This window comes from Sebastes umbrosus, chromosome 14 (assembly GCF_015220745.1).
Source record: "Sebastes umbrosus isolate fSebUmb1 chromosome 14, fSebUmb1.pri, whole genome shotgun sequence".
Classification (NCBI taxonomy): domain Eukaryota; kingdom Metazoa; phylum Chordata; class Actinopteri; order Perciformes; family Sebastidae; genus Sebastes; species Sebastes umbrosus.
Window position 1 is genome coordinate 18,823,737 of NC_051282.1, and position 17,278 is coordinate 18,841,014.

The 17,278-nt window shown below is 39.6% G+C and overlaps 1 protein-coding gene across 1 annotated transcript in view; it reads left to right on the forward strand.

Annotated features, from left to right (window-relative positions):
- hs3st4 (heparan sulfate (glucosamine) 3-O-sulfotransferase 4) overlaps positions 1–4,943 on the forward strand; it is an 85,870-nt gene extending 80,927 nt beyond the window's left edge. The window contains exon 2 of the mRNA XM_037793487.1: positions 1,926–4,943. Coding sequence (XP_037649415.1) covers positions 1,926–2,580 — 655 coding nt within the window. The 3' untranslated portion in view covers positions 2,581–4,943. The remainder of the gene's footprint in view (positions 1–1,925) is intronic.
- The last annotated feature ends 12,335 nt before the right edge of the window (positions 4,944–17,278 follow it).

A 17,278-nucleotide genomic window follows, 5' to 3' on the forward strand; every position in this document is an offset into this window, starting at 1 on the left:
CAAAACGGCAGCCTCGGTAACATAACAAAAAGTATTCACGGCTTCCATTGTTTTATAATTAAATGCACGATGATTAGCGTTGAGCCCGTGAGGACAATAGCTTGTTACGCGCACACGCCTTCGAAAAAGGTAACCTTGAACATTGTACATCTGTCCTGTCAATTGGATATGCTCCAAAGATGCACAGCACATTACCAGTGAGACGTCGCAGCTCGGGTCCATACAGTAGGATACCGGTTGTTTCAAGGTGATTTGATGTGGTATCTTTTTTATTTCCAATTACCATACATGGTGATGTTGCACCTCGGACCACCTACTGTACTTTGGAGTTGAGTGAAATGGCAGAACCGAGGTGAAGTCCTTGAAAGGTTGCAAAAATCTTTAGCCATTCATTACTGTAAGGGAGGAAGTGTGGAAAAGTGATGGAATATAATGAAAACTAATACTCTTTCTAGTCACCATGCTATCAGTTGATATGTTTAATATCCCATTACAGGCCCAGAAGTAACCACAGTTCTATGCTGTCAAGAGACAAACATAATCCAGAGGGAAATTACCCATCAGGAAGGCAATACTGTTACTGAGATGCAATTACCAGGCCACTTGTGAGACTTTCAGCCCAGTATCCATGGGTGCATGTGTGTGTGTGTGTGTGTGAGGGTGGTCGATATGTGCATAACAGCTCTTATGTTTTGCAGAGTAAATTGGATTCTTTGCTGGAGAACAGTTAATTTAGAATATGTCCGAGATGCAAATGATTGATGTGACTATATCGTTACAACTGTAGGTTTGTGGTGCGGGGCAGCCTAATGGGAAAAATATATATTGCAGGGGAAAGGAAATAGCTTTTATCCCAGAATTATGGAGAATTTCTCTGCACCAACTCTGTGAGTCTCCAGATGGAATAATTTGGATTTTTTTGGGGGTTTTATACATTAATTTCCAGGCAAACATTACTTAATTTGGGGAGAAAAAAAAAGGCGGTGTGCATGCTCAGATTTGGTTTCACTTTATTATATTGTGGGAGCTCCTGTGCTCGTATCTGTTAGTAGTGAAATAAACGGCGTGTCTCACAGAGGATTTAATGTACCAATTTAGCGCTGAATCACATAGCCTTCAAACAAAGAAAACAGCACGGATTGGAATGAACATCAGTGTAAACATTTGATAAGGATTTGCTCGAGGCGAATGCTATGCTTTATTATTGATACAGAAATAGAAACAAGACTTGCTTCTGTGCGTGTGATATACTCGGCATCGTATCCCACAACTCATCCTCGCATAACCGAGTAATATTTGTGGCGATGGCAAATGCCTTCCTGTTGCTCCTGAGATAAATTTCTCAAGTCGGGGACGTTTCTATTGTACTACAAATTATCACCTTGAATCTGATAATTAATCTCTGCTGCCTTCAATGAACAGCCCCTAACCTTAAACGTAGCACGGAGAGAGGAGAAGAAAAGCCTTCACCCATTGCAGGGGAAGTGCATAAAGCTGCCTGCGCAGAGTGTGAGCCTTGCATGCATAATAAATGTATGACAAAACAATACCCCAGGCACCCCAGTATTAATGATATGCAGCGAACTCATTATTAAAGTTCCAAAACAGCTCCTGGAGTAACACAGATGGAGTCAATTAAGCAATGAGCATACTTGCTTGCCTGCCGTTTCATCTTCTTTCTTTTATCTCTTGCATATTACTCCATGGGTGTAATTAGCTGTATGTTTCTCCTCACAACATAATGTCCAGTGATAATAACAGCTATTTTCACTTGTAATTTCAAATAATGTACTGCTTAATAAATGTACCAAATTTGCTTGCGCTGTGTCCTTGGGTATTTCATTTGCACTGCAAGAGGTGTTGAGGATAATACCGTGCTAAGCTGCTTTTTCTCTCTCTTTCTCTTCCCCTGTTTGTGCTCCCAGAGACCTGATGCCTTCAACGCTGGAAGGGCAGATCACCATGGAGAAGACGCCCAGCTACTTTGTGACTAACCATGCCCCAAAGCGCATCCACTCCATGGCCAGAGACATCAAGCTTATTATCGTGGTGCGTAATCCCGTCACTAGAGCCATTTCAGACTACACGCAGACTTTATCCAAGAAACCAGAGATCCCCACCTTTGAGGTTCTGGCTTTTAAGAACCGGACGCTGGGTCTCATAGACGCCTCGTGGAGCGCGTTGCGTATAGGAATATATGCGCTCCATTTGGAGAGCTGGATGCAGTATTTCCCGCTCTCCCAAATGCACTTTGTCAGCGGGGAGAGGCTCATCGTGGATCCCGCGGGCGAGATGGCCAAAGTGCAGGACTTCTTGGGACTCAAACGGATCGTCACAGACAAACACTTTTACTTCAATAAAACGAAAGGTTTTCCGTGTCTGAAGAAGCCGGAGGACAGCAGCACGCCCAGATGCCTCGGCAAGTCTAAAGGGAGAACTCACCCGAAAATCGACCCGGACGTGATTCGGCGGCTGCACAAGTTCTACAAACCCTTTAACATGATGTTCTACCAAATGACCGGCCAGAACTTTGAATGGGAGCTGGCGGAGGACAGTGAAGCTCGCAGCTCTCAGGACTAGCAGACTGCGGCACGGCGCAGCGCAGCCACACCACCAGCCTTCTTCAATAAAACTACTATTGTCCTCGCTTCGTCTTCAGAGAGAGTGCTTGAGCACGCCAATCAATCATGGCTGTCTTTGCAGTGTCTGTATCCATTAGCAAGAGTTTACTGACATGCTTTTTCTCTCTCCCTTCAATACTAATGTTGTTGATGATGGCAAATCATTATTGTATATACTAAACATAAAAATATATTTATATTTGTGAAAAGGAGATGATTTATTCCTTTTTGTTTTTAAAAAGCATAGAGCTGATATAAAAATCATGTTGACTATGGCAATGCATGCGATAAGTTAAGTGTCCTTACCTCATGAGCCCCAAGGCTAAACTCTGCCTGTTTCTTCTCCCTTTACTTTCCTGCAGTTTGTTGCCCTCACGCCCACTCACCAGCATCCAGTACAAAAAAGATATTCTATTTCAATGGCTAAGGCCATGAAGTGCTCTGTATTCTGTCTTTTCACGCTGTCCTGCTGCTTTAGAAGAGAGAGAAAAGAGAACAATGATAGACACATAGTACAATAATCCTCTGACACGCGCTCATCTTTTCAGTTGTCCGTATTTGGAGTGGAGACAATCCTGTTTTTTTGTCAGTCTAAGTTTACCAAAGTGTTAATTTACTCAGTGTTCTAGTTTGCTCTGCACTTCATTAGATCGCACACATATTCAATGAGAGAGCTGATGTACAGTGGCCATCATTCAATAATTGGATTGTTTTCACTGCATAGTTGAACATTAGCATACTGATGGCCATGCACTCAGATGCGGTGCAGTATCAGTGATTTTGGCATAATTTGACAAATGAATCCATGCACTACAAATATCAAGGGTTAGCTGCGGATCAAACAATTCTGCATCTTGACAAAAACAATTTCCCTGTCGCCTAAACATCAGTTAGCTCTCGACTGTTTGACTCGTGACCCTCCTCTTGTCGCAGTAATACATGTCAAAGAGGACCGAGCAGAAGTTTGTTAACAAACATCTGCTGCGGTCTTCTGTCGTTAGAGATTAATGGCGTGTTAAATAAACCGCCGCCGCTGGAACAATGTCAATGTCAGAGAGAATTTGCTGTCAAGGAAAAACCACATACATGCCCAGGTAAATTACCAAGCCATTACTGTATGTACTTAACTTGAATGAGATGATGTGTGGCAGGGAAATGTGCTGTAATCAGAGGCTTACTTGTGAACAGCAGGACTAACGGGGCGGATGTTTGTGTGGAAAATAACAGGGTTTTGCTGTGAAATGCTCCTTTACTCATGCAAATGAAATAACAACACTGACCCATCATATTTTTCTTTATTCTTATTTTTTTTTATTTTGCATAACTCGCTGTGCGTCTGTCTGTTGTCTCTGGACTATTCATCAATTGAGACAATCAATACAGCCAATGAGTCAATAAATACAGTCTGCTACACATCACTGGGTGCTACAGCTATGATGCATTGCTCTGTTAATCCTCCCTGTTCCCTGGCTATGGATGGCTGGATTGGTTCCCTCTCCGCGGACCTCTCTGTCACCCTGGGGAGGCCGGCACCAGCAGCTACTTACACAGAGCAATTGATTCAATCAAAGTAAGCACTATACTGCCCTTTGTAGCGCCAAGCCTGAACACTTACCTCGGAGTATCACTATCCCAGAGTCACAACTTCCACTTTGAGGCTTTTTCTGTGCAGCCATCTCTCAGTGCTTTCTTGACAATATTTCTTTCTCTCTGCACTTTTACCTCCTCTCTCTCTTTCTCTCTCTCCCTCTCTCTCTCCACACACACGTCATCCTCTGAGCCGATACGGCGCGGCGGGAAGCCGTTTCACAAAAGGCATAGTGCTCTGTATAGCCTGAAGGTAACTGCATGCTAATCATACATTTAAAAAAAAAAAAGGGGACATATGAAAAACTCACTTTTTAGTGCTTCTGCACGTACATTCAGCAACCTTGTCTCCTGCAAAATTACATTCCCATACATCTAAACTGCATTCCTCAATTTCATTTCGAGGGAATGAATGTATGTATTTTCTCCTGGCTCGATCACACTTTTAAACACGTGGTTAACATTGTGAATTAAAACAAATCAAAACTACCTAGTTTGGTTTAGTAAAAAAAACATCATGGTTTGGCATAAAATGACTGACATGAATTTGAATAAGTGACCGTTGACTTTTGGTTTCACATTGGACACAAACACCGGTCTCCTGGGTGAAAGTCCTGTGTTTGCTTGCCCCATCCACCCACCTGACCTTCTCCCTATGTGGACTTCCTTCTTAAACCACTTCTATCAACCCACAAACTGTGAAATAAGACAACCCAGTCAGTTTTTTTGTGGGCTTTGATTCAACTACCTTTGCAAAGGTGTTCCATATTTTTCTCTCAAGCCAATCAGAGCAGGAGAGGGACTTAAAGAGACAGACAATAAAACTGAGCGTTTCAGACAGGGTGGTGAATACAGGTATATTCGTGTGTTTTTTGAACATTAGGAGCAGGTATGCATGTTCTAGTAGAAACCCAAAATACAAGTATGAACCTGAAAACGTGTGTGCTATGTCCCCTTTAAGTAAAGCCTTTTATCATTATTTATTTATCTATTCACGTGTTTCCCCCCAAGCTTTAGAACACATATAATCCACCTTCCGCACCAGACAGTCCCTCCTACTCAGTGTAGAGACTCTCAAAGAAATCCACAGAAGGCACCCTGCAGTATTATTAGGACAGATGAGGACTCCATTTTCCCATCTATGAATATGCACTCCTGCTGTCATTTGCATTTCCAGGATCACACACAAGCATGAGGGAATTCCTCTCCGAAGTTGAAACTTGGATCCAACCTCTCATTAACAGCAACACACACACACACACACACACACACACACACACACACCTTCTTTCTTTTGTACCCCTTGCTTGTTTTAGGTACAGGCGAAGTACTGTGATACATCCTGGGAGAGTTGCGACACATGAAAGGCATGCTAAGCTGTCCTTCATGTGTTCCTCCCGGTGGGGGTCATGCTGCGCTGTGTGGTTCATCGGCATCAACTAAAGGAGACTGTGATGATAGACGAGCATCGCCTGCTCATCAAACTGTCACTGCTCGAGTGCCGTCATTTCAAAATGAAGTACAAATTCATATTTGTCAGTCATTACTGACAATTTGGCAAAAGAAACAGTAATTCATGGCATGAAAAAGCTACCTGTACCTGTATGCACATTGAAAAGGGTTGCAGCTTGTGTGCCTATTTCGGTTTGAGAGGCTGTAATCTGTTTACGAGAGGTGCTTTAAAGTGTTTTCTGTTATATGATCTATAATTATATAGTGCTGTAGGGCATAATGAAAGGGTACAGCAAAAATAAGCTCAGTTTGGACCAAACCGGTGTGAATAGTTTGGCTGTAGAAACATAAATGTTTGCAGAAGTAGTTGTTACAGAAACACTGGTGAGCTTGGCAGGAAAATACAAGACAGTCTGGCAGCGACCGATTGAAAGTGGAGTGGTATAAATACTGAGGGACTAATGAAAGAACGGGCTGCAGGTGAGGAGCTGGGCAGGGAAGACCAGGTGAGGGGAATGAGCCGATCGCATGGCCTGAGAAAGTGGCAGCACCTGAATCAACAGGAGATTTCGTAATAAAGCAGAACCAGATCAAAACAAACTTAAAGGCTATGTTTAGACTGCAGGCAAAAGTGGACCTCATCCCATTTTTTTCAAGTGACTTTTACGTCATCCATACACACCTCTGTACAGAAGTAGCAGTCATCATTTTCAGCTGGAGAATATGTTCAAGCGCCAGAGCATCATAAAACACACTTCAGTCTCTTAAAAATTACATTCCCATACAACAAAACTTCATTATGGATTACGTTTCGAGGGAAACCTATTTTGTTGCAGATTACGTTTGTTTTTGAGGTATCACAAATTGATTCCAACCATAGTCCGTGGAAATCCACATAGGGAGGAGGCCAGTGTTCGTGTCCTGTGTGAAACTAAAAGTCAATGGTTACTTATTTGGATTTTGTCTTACTAAAACTAACAAAGTAGTTTTGTTGAATTTTTTGTTTTGTTTCAATTTACAACATTAACCATGTGTTTAAAACTGTGACCGTAATCTTGGACAAAAAATATGTTTCCCTCAAAACGTAATTGAGAATGCCGTTTATCTGTATGGGAATGTAATTTTGAGACAGGGTTGCTTCATTCAAACTCAACAGAAACAAAATAAAACTCACCAAAGCCATCTTGGTTAGTCTTTCTCCATTGATCCAGCAATCACAAACTCTGGTTTGGTCAAAATAAACTACAAATTCAGAGAGTTGGAAGTGAAAATGTGCCGGGGTCTACACACTGTGTTTTCTAGCTGTCTCTCTCTCTGCCTGCTGAGCAGTTGATCACTGAGCAGCGTCTCTCTTGCTCTTCGGAGGCAGATCATTACATTAACAAAATAAAATGACAGCCAATTGACCATTATTTTTTATCATGTGCTCACGAATTGCCTGGCTTCCACTGCACATCAACTTATAAATTAAACTGTAAACGTTGACTTCATTGGCCTCCGTGTTAACTTTAGTACGACAACGCACCAAGGAGTGCCGGGGGTTAGGTTATGACAGCCCGTTCGCACGAAAAGGTGTATGAATGCCAAGATATTGTGCAAGGCATTTAGCGTGCAATAAGTACACCTTTCTTGATTTATTATTTTTACGTATTTTACTTAATTTAATCCCAACCATGATGCTTTTCCTAAACCTAACTAAGTGGTTTTCTTGCCTAAACCTAATTGTGGACGTTTGCGTGGCGTAAAAATGACTCCCGAAAAGGCTAAAATGTGTACTCATGACACACATAATGTCCGTGTAATGTCGTGGTATTTATACACTTTCCCGTGAGACCGGGTTTGTGGTACCGTGGAAGTACCGAGAGTAGAGAGTTGGTGGAATTTGGATTGTATTTGGACAGTCGTGAAGTCTCCATTACTACCAACAGATTAGTTTTTCACTTCATTTGAGTAAATGATTAACAGCTGTGTAAAGAAGCATAATAGTGTCAACTTCTACAACTAACTAATCACCTTCTTTCAATGCCTACTAATATCCAAAATCCTAGAAGACAGATGCATGTTGTGATGTTTTAGCAAAGGTTGGAAATTCACTAAAAAAGACAAAACACAATAAAAAACAATGTGTTAATGTTAACACACAGTGAAGGTTTCTCAACAGCTGTGAGTCACTCCAAAACAAATAACCACAAAATGAAATAAGCTGAAAACAAGATGCAACTGTACACTCTCCCAGCGCGCTCGTTTTGCTCATCCGTAATGAAATCATTCTTTTATCCATACTGCAATTGTATCTGCATGGAAATGTTCCCAAGGTGGCTTACTCACTCATTTCATTTAGCTGCCACCCATGCACCGCAATCTTATTGATCACCAAATTAAGGATTAAGCACAATCCCCGCCTCGCTTTTTTCTTTATTTCAATATATCTTTGTCTTCAGGTGTATACGGAGGGGTGAAAGGGGGGTCAGGAAATGAGGACAATGCATCCACTTGTTACCAAGGAGGACGTGTACATTGGTGACTGAACATATTGAGATTCACAACAAGACAAGACACAAGACTCCTCAATTCCCCTACCGCTAAATTTTCCATGAAGCATACATTTATTTAGGTGGTGCCCTGCTTTGTGGAGTGTAAATGATATTCTGCCCCATTTCAGAGCTGAAACTAGGAGTGAAGTTGCTGTAACAATAACCATTACAAAGTTCCTAACAGCAATGAAAATATTTTTTTAATGTCTTCAATCACACATGGTTCCTATACTGTATATCCTTAGGTCAACAGTTCCTGCCATTTCCACAGACCAGAGTCAGAACCAGAAGTAATCACTTCATCTGCTGCTGCATCCTGAATCAGGAATGTCCTCTTCAAACCACCTCAGGAGAGGAAGAGCATCCTCTCATGAATCTTCACTCAAAGCCTCTCTGCTCTGTGCTGTTGGGGGTGATTTTCCATCCCCACCGCACCACCACTCTCTGATTCCTGCCTTGTGTCACACACACACAGGACTGCATGCAATCTTTACAGCGACTACAATTTGAGTCATCTTGTGTGTTTTAGCCCTGAATACCTAAATACCTATTTGAGCTCTCTGATCTGAATCATTACAACTGCAGATATTGAGGATATAAACAAAGAAATAAGAGATATATGACTTTATGAAATAGAGAGAAAGTGTTAAAAAATGGATAAAATATATGAAGATACGCTGGCAGCCAGCAGGTAATAGACCTAGAAGCACGACACATAGACAAAAGGTACAAGTGAGAGTCTTTACTTGGCAAAAACACAATGTAGTTTAGAGGTAACTGTCCAGAGAAGACAGACAAGGGTGCCAAAAACACAAAGCAGAGACCAGAAGCAAGGTCTAGGAATCTACTCAGATTGCTGAGATGCTACTGAGATTTACTAAAACAGTAAAGAGAAACTGGAACAAAAAAAAGACTAAATACACAAGGGAGGAAGGGTGATTAGGGACAGGTGGACCTGATTACGGCGGGATTGGTAATCACACTCGCAGGAAACACATGAGATGAGTATACCCAAATAAAACAGGATGTAATACCTGAAAACTGGAATCAAAGAAAACCGATTTAACAAAAAAAATCAATTTGATTACCAGCAATTTTGCAGAAATACAGGCTGCAGAAAAGTCCAGCACAATTATCAATTGCTACTGAGCTATTTTTGACCCTCCCTGTGTTGTTTACTATCAACTATCTTTCCTGTGTTCTGTTACTTAATGAGATGCTGTGTGTTCAGTGTGAAGGTTTTGTGGGATGTTTAAAAGGTCCGCTTGAGCAAAGATGATTTCAAAAAGCAAAAACAAAAAAAATGCCACGCAGCATCACAGTTATCATCTAATCACCAATTAAACACTAATCACTCCAAGATAAACCTGTTGATAATGCAGACCAATAAATGGGGCATACATAATTAATGTATGTTTAATGAATTCGGCAGAAAATCGCATTGGCTCCCCGAACTGTGCTATGATAATGTGCAGTAATCCAGTTGCAACTGAATAATATTAAACCCAGTAGTCCCCACCACATCTCCTTTATTAATACGTACCATAACAACAACAACAACAACTCTCTCTCACACACACACACACACACACACACACACAGAAGCTGGATCTGCTGCTTTGACTTCACTTTTTAAGACAATTCACATGCATGACTAGTTAAAGCTAGCATGTTCAGTCCCATTTTGGCATTGTCGCATCCTGATATCATCATGACTTGAAGGTAAATTCAGCCACGAGATGTCACATTCTCCCTCCCCCGTTCAGTTTCACTTCACAACAAGTCGTTGCCAGGCACTCACCGTCAATCTCAGACATTTATCTGCTTTTTCCACACTAACTGACGACCCAGATTGTTGGCTACTGTTGGCTCACAAGTCTTGTTAGAAGTGGGAACCAACGGTCATCTTCCACTGGAATAAACAAAACATTAATTTTGGACCCGCCAACATTTTTTAAATAATCAATTCACAATCATGAATCTTTTATTTAGCACCTTAGATTAAAAAAATACTTGTCTATGTAAAAATGTTATCAATAAGACCTTCAAGTGGTAGAGAAGGAAGTGTAAAAAATAAAGGAAACATTTGCGATACAAACCAGTTTCCTCATTGCTTTTAGATAGTAAATGAGTGGTGTCATGGCCCAAAAATATCACTATATATCTTTCTATTTTTATGATTTTATTTGCATTATTATCTGCAACATAATTTTAAAAATATAACACTAAAATGTTATTAAAATATTTTACCAGAGGGGGAAAGTAATGCATACTTAGAAACAAATCAATTCACATTCTCATCACATTTTCCAGACTTTCTAACAATTTAGATGATCAATTCTTTCTGTGTTTTGCTCTCCAAACAGGACATGTTTGACACTCGTGATGAAGAATAAAAATACAAAGAACAAATGAGATGCGGTGTGCAGCACAGAGAAAGAAACAGCATGTGTAAATCTGTGGTGTGATGCTCATTATTCTCTCTATGGATTAAGATAAAGCCTTGTTTTTGTACTGAAATGAAACGCTCAATGTCTCTGTGGGGAAAAGATGACAGATCAGTTTCTTATCCTCTGAAGAAATATTGAGGTACTTGATTCCTCCGCATGAAGCTGCATGTGACTTGGACATGCAAACAACAGGCAACTAGAGTGGACTGAACACATATTATATTTAATTTCCCCCACAGTCTGCAGGGAGAAACTGCTCTAGGCCCTACAGTAGGTACTTTTATCTGGTCCCCCAGGGACCAAAGTCCTGCAAATGTTTGATCCTCCTTGACAGTTAACAAGCCACACCTGGTCTGTATCTACTGTATTCAGCACCAAGTGGGGCACATTAACTATCAAGGAGGATCAGAATGAGGATCAGAAAACCTGGAGGATTCCAGCCCTCGAGGAGCAGAATTGAGTGTTTTGGCTGCAGGCCAACATAGGGGCTTGTCATGAAGCCCAGCACTATACTGCAGAAATGCTCTTCTAAAGGGACCCTCTGTCACCTTGAAGTGAAGGCCTTCGTACAGCAGAATACATAGTAGTAGTGTCTAGTTTTTTTAAAGGTCTTTAGAAAATACAATGTAGGAACAGAAACTCTGGTGAACTTGAAGGCTTGGCACCAGACAGCCATGGAGAGTTTAGTGTTGCCTCTGTTTATTCCATGTTCTCTGTGAACCTTTGAGCCCTTTTCAACACATGGTTAGATCCCCAAATGATGTCCTTGTCACACGGGACTGGTATTACCCGGGGACCTCTAATAATTTGTAATAATTGTCGTCTGTGTTCTTATTCCCGTGCGAATCTGCAATGTCCGTAATTTGTCAAATAAAAATAACACTCCAAATTATGAAACACAGAGGTCATGTGATAATATTAGTTCAGTATGAAACGGCATCCCTTTGATTCGGGGTCATATTTTTTTTTTTTGCAAAGTTTTTTATTTTCTTTGCGCCGTTTTTCTGCCACATTCCCAGTCAAGAATTATGGAGGCTGCGTAAGCAGTTATGAATGAAAGTTTTGACAGCATTTTGGGTGCAAATTCAGGAGGCTCATCTCACTACACAGCATGGAGGTCCATTTGCACAGGCAACATAAATGGTCCTATATAATATTATAATATTTATTATTATTAAATATACATATTATATAGTTATTTTTAATATAAGCAGATGGTACACAGAGCCTTGACATCATATATATATATAAAGTAAATTTGAATTAAAATACAGATTTTGCTTATCCCTTGCGAATGCGCCGTGGAAAGAAGCAGAAAAAAAGAATATATGACCCCAAATCACCAAGATGCCAATTGACACGGGACTAATATTTTATATTATTGTCGAAATATAGTAGGTAATTCGTGGTGGAATTTTTACTCGACAAATCATGGACATGGCAGATTTGCATGTTATTAAGATCACAGACGACCTCCGCAATTATTACAAATTACCAGATGTCCCCAGGTGATACTATCCATCCATCAATTATCTGTAACTGCTAATCCTATTCAGGGTCACGGGAGGGCTGGAGCCGATCTCAGCTGATATTGGGTGAAGGCGGGGTACACCCTGGACAGGTCGCCAGACTATCACAGGACTGACAGATAAAGATAGACAACCATTCACATTCACATTCACAGCTACGGGCAATTTAGAGTCCAGGTAACACTAGTCTTATGCAAATATGGCTCAAGACATTCAAATGCATGTAACAATTTTGTAAAAAAAAAAAAAAAAAGGGATAAATTGCAGAATTGAGCTTTTAGAAATAATTTTCTATTCATCTATTTTTAATAATAATAATGGGAAGCCCTCAGCAGGCAGTATGAGTCAGTCTGAGCGGACTACGTCATAGTTGGATTCAGTCGCATTCTTATCCAGAAGCCGATCCTCTGTGTTCATGAACATACTCTGAAGTGTCTGCTCAGAGTTGGCTGAAGGACAGCAATGTATGTATAAGCTTTGTGTTTGCAAAATCCAAGCCAGAGGAAAAACAAGCAAGCAATCAGTGTCGTGAAATAGTACATTTTGAAACTGTGCTTGTGTTGTTAAAAAAAAACAAAAAACAGCCCAAACACAGCATTAACAGCGTGATGAATGTGTTCATAAACAAAATGAGTATGATCAGTGGTATCAACGCTGAACTGTTAGGATCAGTGTTGTTGTTTGGGTGATTATTGAAATCACTGATGGTAAAAAAACATCAGCAGCCTGTGGAGAACAAATTGGGGCATTTCCTCTAAGAAATTGGGATCTCAGCAGATATTTGCTGAATACTGGAAAAATGGGAAACATTTGCAGAACTGTAGTCTTTCGCAGTTGTGAAAGGAAACAAAACAATATCCTCAAATGAACCAGATGTAATATTAGTGTGGTGTCAGATTTGAGATTTAATAGCACGAAACAACAGTAGAAACTATTTCCCCAGGACCATTTTCATTAGGTTTGTTTATGTATGCTTTATATCGCTAGAGCTTTTAATTTTTTCTTTTAAAGTTTATTGTACATTAAGTGCAGTTATTGTTATTTTAGGGACAAGGCTGAAACAAAGTAGTAAAAGAAGCAGTTTCTATCTAAAAACAATTCAATACTTCAGTTAATATTAACATATCAAACAGAGATATTTTCTGAGGGTATGATCTAGTTTTGATCAGTTTGATGAAATGGAAAACAAATGTGTCAGAAATGCACACAACCTCTGACTTTTTTTCTGTTTTCAACTTTTAAAAACATAACCTTGTTTTAAACCTTCGTCTCCTTTTGACACATCAGCTTTTCTTTCTCTAAAAGCAGTTTATGATGATCACTCACTACTCTATCCTCCTCTCTGCAGAGCGTCTGCACTGTGTTACATCATTTACATAAATGCACACAACATTATAGACCTCTGCTTGCATACATCAAAACTGAATTCCGTGTTACACATGCAACTTTTCAAAGATGAAAAATAAGTAAAACACTAGCTGAGGCCACACAGGGTTATAATCATTGAGAGTAACAATACAGTTGCAACAAGGCTTAGTTTGTTTAATTTGTAACTTTGGTTGGTTTATGTACCACTCATCTTTTACTCTGAAAAAATAATCACTAAATGTGTTTGGCTAATAATGAAAAAAAAGTGAACAATGAAGCTCGACTGTAGCCAAGATATGCAAGAAATATATCTCCAAACAAGGTCTAAATGCTGTTTTCAGGCCTTCACTGTGCTGTCGGATATAACGTTCTGGTTGATGAATACTGATTCTTTTTATTTATCTTATTGGCCTAAAAGTAATCAAATTGAAAGTAAACTTCCCAGGGTTTAAGTGAGGTAACCAGCTGTCTGTTTTGCAAACATTTAGTTTACGTTTATAATCTTGTGAAAACTGTAAAGCTCACTCCAGCTACAGGCTGGTTAATATGAAATTTCAGTTCTGTTACAGTTTCGGTTTGACTGGTTAACTTTGAAGTGCTGCTCAAATGAAGAATTGAAAGATGAATCAAGCCGTCTCTGGAGTCTTCCCTAAGTACTGTCTGACTCCCTGCCAATTAATAACCCAGCACAATTTTCTGCAGAGACATATTTCATGTGTATGAATCACTCCTGAAATTACTGTGGGGACCTGCTGATAGTTTAGCTCTTCAGGACTGCAAAAACAGGCCACTGCAAGAAAAACCTGGAGTCTCTTCAACAAGAATAACACTAGAAACTTTGACACAACCTTTTTTTTTTTCCCCCACAAATGATAGAACACAATCAATACAGACACATTGATCCCCCCCCCCCCCGACGTAAGATAATTGCATGAATAAACTTAGCATATAATATGATAACAAAATAACAGTAGTCACAATTGTGATAAATACAAGTGAAGAAAATAAAAAAAATTTAATTATATTAAAAAAATATATAGAAATTGTACAATTTAAACCAAGACAACATATTTTTTTTTCATTAATTTGGTTAGTTAATACTCTTAAGTACAAATCACAACAATTCTTAATAATTTCTTAAATAATTTTATTAAATTACATCAATTTTTAACTAGTAAGAAGGACATTTTCAGTTCTTTTATTGGCTGCGACCTCCAACAGTCAGGATCGCTCAGCACGGGCCATCTGGTCAAGGGCTTCACCAACAGATGCATTATTTTTCAAGTCAATACCTCCACATCCCACAAAGTCCTGCTCTGAAAGAAGACTAATTTCATTACCAATCCATGCAGGTAATGATCTCATTAATTCACTGTTGATTCATTTTCAGCTGAGTGGATATTAACCTTTTGCCAGTAATCATTAATTTTCCGTGGGAGAGGTGTGGTATGTTGTGATTGGAGCTACATAAACAAAACAATTAATAGGCTCCAGACGTTAGAGGTCCTTCATGATGTCCAGCTGACTTCTTACACTCAGATGATCGATTTATTGACCCACTCCCCCCCACCACCAACAGAACTGCTCTAATCTCTCACCTCACACAGAGTAGGTTTTGCCCCAGAAGTGACAAGGGGGATTATTTGTGTTGTTTTGTTTAGTCATGCATGTATTTTGAGGACAATTATCATGCTCTGAATACTCATAACTTTGCAGCAGCTAATCAGGGACACCGTACAGCACCTGGCCACTGCTTCCCAGTTTGCTTCAGAATAAAAAGACACTAAGGACACTATTATTGATCATTTCAAAGTAAAACAAATGTTTAATTAACTGTTTCATTGTTCTGAAAATTGTCTTTAATGTATATATGATCTGCATACATGTATATTTATGGTTTTACAGACCAATCTTGTGTTTCTGGCCGCATGTTTTAGTGCAGATGTATTTCTGATTCCTAATCAGAATTATTATAAGAACCACATTTTCAAACTGTTATTTATCTCCTGAGAAAACATCCTTGTTATCATCTGTACATACTGAAACTATTATAGAAGGTGTTTTAAAGGTGGGAGTCGATCACTAACCTCCCTTCTTGGACAAAAAAGTTCCACAACCAAGTTGCCACCAGCTCTCTTTCACCATGGTTACAGTAATCCAATAAAGACACATTTACTCTCAAAATTGCATTTGAGTTCTGTCAAGCTGTGCAGTACCTTTACTGTATAAGTACCCTGCGTGGTTTGCAAGTGATTTTTCAAGGGATAGTAATTACAGTTGCCAGTCACTAAAGTGTCTTTCCATGAGAAATCATTTCACTCTATAAAAACCCAAATGTTCGCTTACACACAAGCTCGTACTGTGCATCTTTTCTCCCAACCTGCATTTGGATATTGAATAATAAACCACATTCAATGTATTGTTTTGCTTGCAGCACTCTTCACATGAGCTTCACTTCAGTTGATGGGCTTCCACACAAGAATATCACACTCATTCATTTTTACTGACTGCTCCACAACAGGAGTCCAGTAAATCCTCCACCTAAAAGGGAAATTTACAGAGACAAGACAACTGGAAAAAAGGCTCATGAAGCGTATGACCTCAGAATGGTAAAGGCTGCAATCTAGTTTACAGTAGAGAAGGCAACATGCTGGTTGAATGTGGCAACATGCTGGTTGAATGTGGCAACACGTTCTCACTTCCAACTTTTGCTTATTATTTTATTCTTTATTTTATTCTGCAGTATGTAAAGCGTCTTTGAGAACTTTGAAAAGCGGTATATAAATCTGAAGTATTATTGTAAAAGCCCTTTGGCTAATAAGTGCCCATCGGTGTAATGACAACATTATACAACTGTATGCAACTATCTCCGATGTAAACCCACTTGTGTCATTATTAGATGCTCAGAGCAACTGACGTGGCGTAAAGTGAGAGAAATTCCACTTTGGGCGGGGTGGATAGATCACACAAACACAGGACTTTGACCCAGGAGACCGCTGTTTGTGTCCTTGTGAAGCTTAAAGTCAACAATGACATTTTGTCACGTTAGACACGTGAGTCATTGGTCACTCAATACCAAGCTCTTTCCCTAACCCTAAGTGGTTTTGCTGCCTAAACCTAAATGTCCTGTAAAGACGGATGTTTATTTTGAAAAGACAATAAGTGTATATTGACAGGCTTCCTGACATAAGCAAAATTGACGCTAGAGTGGTATGTAGAGGGTCGTAGTTTGAAGCTTTGGGCCACTGACAAAGCTGAGGTATTTGTGGTGAGAATGGTTTGCATGTGGAGGAGAGAAGTTCTCTACTAAAAATGTTCCATGAACAGCAAAGAAAACACTAAATAAGACAACCCTGTCTCCTAAAAATTGCATTTACAATTACAAAACTGCATTGTGAATTACGTTTCATGGGAAACATATTTGTTGTGGATTATTTTAGACATATCTCAAACAGGATGTCAGAGTGGTAGATGGATCAAACAAACAAATGATTTCCACCCAGGAGACTGCTGTTTGTGACCCATGTGAAATCAAAAGTCAACGTTCACTTATTTTAATTTATGGCCCTAGCTTAATAACTTAACAAACATAGTCATTTTAAGCCAAACCATGATGTTTTTCACTAAACCTAACCAAGTAGTTTTGTTGCGTTTTGGTTTTGCTTTGCTTCAATTTATTAACATTAACCATGTATTTAAAACTGTTTAAAACTGCAATTGTAATCCAGGAGAAAATA